Source organism: Sipha flava, unplaced genomic scaffold (assembly GCF_003268045.1).
Source record: "Sipha flava isolate LNK unplaced genomic scaffold, YSA_version1 180_pilon_pilon, whole genome shotgun sequence".
Taxonomy (NCBI): Eukaryota; Metazoa; Arthropoda; class Insecta; order Hemiptera; family Aphididae; genus Sipha; species Sipha flava.
Genome location: NW_020272187.1, coordinates 82,657 through 87,852, shown reverse-complemented (window position 1 = coordinate 87,852; position 5,196 = coordinate 82,657). Strand labels below are relative to the sequence as shown.

Genomic DNA, 5,196 nt, shown 5'->3' with positions numbered 1-5,196 from the left:
GCTCACTACAGAACTTTGTTGAAGCACTACAAACGAAAAACCAGGGTGGTGCTGGGGGTACGTTTATCCAGCACCCCCAAAACGAACTGCTGAATTTACTATTGAACTATTGAAATTATGTTAATAAAATATAATACTGATATAATATAATTTTTCTTTAATTAATTTATTTTATTTTATAATTTTTACATAATATTTATAGAAAGCATATTATGTATGTTATATACTCAAATTGTGTACACTAAGTATTCACACGGATTTATTGTTGTAGACTTCATTGGGGTTGAATGTTTTTTCATGTCATCAAACAACTGCCAACTGCTCCCTCTTTTACAAACGGCATAGTAATGGCCAACTGCCGTCATTAGACGAGTGAGTCCAGGCCGATAACAGTCAATACCTCTCAACTCCATTGTTTCATTTGAACATACGATTATTTGTGGTATGTCCTCAAGTTTTATATTAAACTGAGGACTGGCCTCCGTACTGTAACTGACCTGCAATTAAACCAAAATGTATGAAAATTATACAGAATTCAAATATTTAATATTTTGTTTGTTTACCCCAACCTTCCCACTTGATTAATTCCACTATAATGTGTATATTTGATATGGAAGTGGTTATGGTTTTTGTCTCTTGATAAGAATAATTTCCTTTTATGGAGCCACACACCGAACTTTCTGTCATTACTCTTTCTTGTATGAAATTGGGAAGATCACTCAAATCTCCATATGTATTATACGTTAAGTATATCATGGAAATAGTTCTATTGCTTTTACATGTTACGTTTGAACATGCAATGTTTTCAATAATAGAAGGTAATCGGCTAAACAATGTATTAAATATTTTTGATGCCGTCGAATCACAAACTACTAATTTTAGATCGTCCAATTCTTTTACATTTGGTTGTAGAGTGTTTATAATAATATCAGCCCATTACGAATATTTTGATGCTGTAATGCCATATTTTACTATCTTAAAGATAAAACTAAAAAAAGTAGAAGAATCCAAAATGATATAAATTTTATTATAATGTAATTGACTATCGCAATAAGCAACCAAAAATATAGACGCAATTGTGTCAAACGCACAAGTAATCATTAATACAACTTTTCCTATTTGGTTAACAGAACAGGCCTTTAATTCTGTAGCTCGTGATCCATTTTTTAATAATGGTAAGATCCTCACAATTTTAGATTTTTTTAAATTAACATGTCTCAAATGAGGATTTGGTTCAAGATAAGAATTATTTTTTTTATTTTTTTTAGGTTTCTTATTCCAATTCTCACATGCCAATGATCTCCGTCTAAATTTGTCGGTTTATTTTCAGTAGATTGTAACAGTAGATAATAACATGTCTAATTTACCTGTATTGTACAGAGGGCATGCCAATTCATTTGAATTTACTTGTATAGTTTTAGATATATTTATCACTGTATCTTCATTGATAATTTTTTATAATATATTATCTGGTGATCTTTGTATTGTATCAACCTGTACACCTGTATCAACTTCATTAAACGAATTATGTTCTTCTAGTGCTGAGCTAATATTCCCTCGAGTTATTGACGCTCTTCTAAAGGACGAAATATGTTTTTTCTAAAAAAACTTCGAGATTTGTCGGGAGTTCAATATTAATAATAACACGTATCCCCAGCACCGATTTTTCGTTCGTAGTGTTACAACTAAGTTCGTAAAAATTTGGGGAATAGGCATACAAATTCATACCAATTGCATACGAAATATTTAGAAGAAAAAAAAAATACGAATTTCGTATGTGGGGGTACTGGGGACATGTACGCATTACTTTTTCTTTTTCAAAAATATTGACCCGGCAATTTTTCATGTAACATCTGACCAAAAACATATTTTAAACCATCGAAAAGCAACATTGTTTTACCTATTTTGCTTACAACAAATTCCATTTTAAGAAACGGTATTAAGTGTTGTTAGTCTGGTGACAAACAGAACAGATACTGAATCGAAATACTATATATGAGAATTTAACATTCATCAGATAATTATTGTGTGCGGATTAAAAATAAACTATAATACAGTGCATGCTTCCTTCCTTCATCGAAGATTATCGGTGTATACATTACAAACGTTATTGTATTTTATATATACCACAGCATATATTCAATATTGAACAAAACCATTGGTTTCCAAACTTTTTTTGGCAGAAACGGGAATCGTACATTTTTCGTTTTTGTCGGAAACGGGTAACTCCCAAACTTGTGTATTACCATTTCGCAGTTAATCGTTTTTTTTTTTTTTTATAAATCGGACATTTATAGTTTTTGGGCGGTAAAAAAAAAAAAAAAAAAATTATCATATTTTACCATATTTCGGATGAAATGTTTTCCATTATTTATTCTCGTCGTCTGCTTCTTCCCTTTCTTTCTGACCGTATCGGCCGCCGTTCGTATTCCCCACCTGAACCTCGCACCTCTCGCTCGCACCCGATCCTAAAATAACAAAATCAGAATTACAACTCTCGAACAATCAGTAAACATTAGTAATTTGTTTACCATTTATCATCGTCGCACGAGTTGCTTGTGTCGCATTACTTAAACATTTCATCACATAGTATCGTGACTAATCGCGAAGTTTCCGACGCGGTAAGGTGTTCGGGGGTGCGGCTTCTTGAACGTCTCGACGGCCAAAGATTAAACATCACGCCGGGTGAACCAGACGCCGTGTACACAATCGATAAGGTCGATTAGAAAATCACGTACATCACGTACATTGTTATCGTTCCACAGCCGTCCGACGTCGCCGCGTAGGTTTTCGTCGGATCGCGCGAAATCATCGCGTAACAATCTCGGCGGCTGTTGAAAACCGTAATGAAAACACTGGGCCCCGCGTAAACGGAACCGATTTCGTCGTTACAGAGCAACGTCGTTTTACATGTGTCAACAACGCAACAGGCGGTGAATAATGCGCTGGCGGAAGCGATTAACTAAATCGCGAACAATGATTATCGTCACAGCGCTCAGGAACACCGAGTCGTGCACCGCAGCTGCGCGCGCGCGTTGTTGAGGCCGTGCGATTTCTCGGACAGTCATTACTGCGCGGTGCGATCGGGATAAAAACGCGTTTTTTTTTTTTTCTACGGCCGTGTTACGTGTTACAAGAGATTCGGCGTCACATTTTGACGGCGGCGAGGGTTGGTCCGGTGCCATCAGGTACAAAGACGGGTGGTTTGCGCTGCGCATAATATTTTATGTACATAATGCATAATAGTGTTATCGGTGCACCCGGGATTCGAATTTCCCTTAAAAAACTCGAGGGACGGAGTGAGAGAGGGGTGGGCGCGACGCGTTGTATAATATATGTGTACAACGAGGGCGGCTGGACGGGTTTCGGTGGCCGCTGCAGGTGTAACACGCAACGCGTAGGGGTACTTTTGGTCGCAGACAAATACGCGCGTTCGAATCCCCGCGGCGACGCAGACACATTTTTACACAATATTGTTTATCGAGCAGAAAAGATCGACGTTGTCGTGCGACGGAGTAAACACGACCGCGTCGTCTATCGCGCGCGACATGCAAGTGAACAAAACTGTTTATTTATTTTTTTTTTTTTCTCCATATAATATATCGTAGCGTACGCGCTCGGCGCACATACGTACACATAAATATATATTGCGGTGTATGACAACCGTGTAGTCTTCGAAAAGTGACGGAAAAAAAAAAAAAAATCTCCGGTATTCTAATTACGAGTCCATTGTGAAAGTATATGATTATGGGTGTTGCGCGCGCGCATCTCTTGCGGTCCGGACGGCATTAGTCTAATGCAACACATGTAATGGCCGTGCGCGATTTAATAACAATGGTCGTCGACCGTATTTCGGTATTGAGAAAAAAAAGAGTTCGTTTCGTTTCCGACAGCGTTTTGCATGCTAATACGGCACAAGCGTTGTACAAAACGTATACGCTTCGGATTTATTACGACGTGACGACAATATCATTCCCTCGTGCGCGTGCACGTACGCGCGTAAGAAGTTTCGCGCGGACACACTTTCGTGTCTGAACGTTACGTACACCACGTGTGCATCATAATTATCGTTCACACTTCGGAAAGTGGCCCGCGAGTCGGTAATAAAGAACTCGTGTTACGGTTAAGCGATGGCAGCGCTACCGAGCACTGTGCGCGTGAATCAATGGCAAACGTAACCATTTCGGTTAACACGGGTGGAAAATGTTATCTTCGGCTCGGTCAATAAAACGTTATAGTAATTCGTTTTTAACTATCGTACAAGTGCGGAGTGATTGCCCCGTACGTTTTAATTTGTTCGCTGCTTACCGTCGGAAGATATTCATCATCGTCCGGTGCACAAACAGTGATTGCGATTATTGTAGTAGTTAGGCGGGTACCGCTAGCGCCGAAAGCGTGGTTACGTAAAAGCTACGGAACAGATTCTTAATTTGTTCACCGATCCGACGGATTGTTTTCCGCAGATCGCCCGTAGATCGTTTTTTAAACTCAATCGCGTGAGACCACTCGAGCCGATCGGCTACGGTATCGACCCGTCCGACATGTCGTGCCACGGAAAGTGCGTTGCTTTAACCGAGCTTTTCGATTAATCAACGCGCGAAACATCGCAACGCCCAGTAACCTTGCATTCCGTCTCACGTCGTACACGTGTACCGTTTGCGCGTTGACCCGATCCGAGTGGAAACGCCCGAAATATATAGTGCACAAACCGTACGGGCTAACGACAATACCATTAGTTAGGAAGTGCATTTGTTTTTTTTTTTTTTATATTCTGATTTTTTTATTGTTATTATATTTTAAGTGCGTACAACAACGCACAACGTTACGGCCGTGCGGTGCGGCAGAAGACCGCGCGCGTCAGAGGCGGTCACCAGATAATGACGATGGTTTTTTTTCTTTCTTTTTCTTCTCTTCCACCAGTTCCCACGGTCGGCGCAGGCTCCTAACCCATCTTTATTCCATTTTTTACGAAAAATCTATATCAACCAGTCGGTTACAATTGTACCTGCTGCATTAATCCTTTTTTTTTTTAAAGCTCGTTTATCATTTCGTCCATTAACCCTTTTCCCTTCTATACTGCGATACTTGTCCTTCGTTTCGGTCACGACGACGACGACGGTGACAACGCGGTCATATTGTATAGACAAACCAGATAGACTTATGGGAACAGGTTTAGCGCGAAAAATATACATTAAA

General features: G+C 39.5%; 1 protein-coding gene across 1 annotated transcript; it reads right to left on the bottom strand.

The window, feature by feature from the left end:
* Positions 1 to 227: 227 nt before the first annotated feature.
* Positions 228 to 2,641, bottom strand: LOC112680799. Its single transcript, XM_025550997.1, has 3 exons — positions 2,532 to 2,641; positions 2,343 to 2,468; positions 228 to 497 (listed from the first exon to the last, which is right to left on the bottom strand). Exons 1-3 carry the CDS (start codon positions 2,532 to 2,534, stop codon positions 228 to 230), a joined length of 399 nt encoding a protein of 132 aa, XP_025406782.1. The 5' UTR covers positions 2,535 to 2,641.
* Positions 2,642 to 5,196: the final 2,555 nt, after the last annotated feature.

What these genes read in the sequence shown, in the direction of transcription:
- LOC112680799 (XM_025550997.1), bottom strand. An exon ending in AACATTTCATCCGAAATATG is followed by an intron (nt 498 to 2,342) that starts GTAAAATATGAT and finishes GTTTAATTGCAG; the next exon opens with GTCAGTTACAGTACGGAGGC.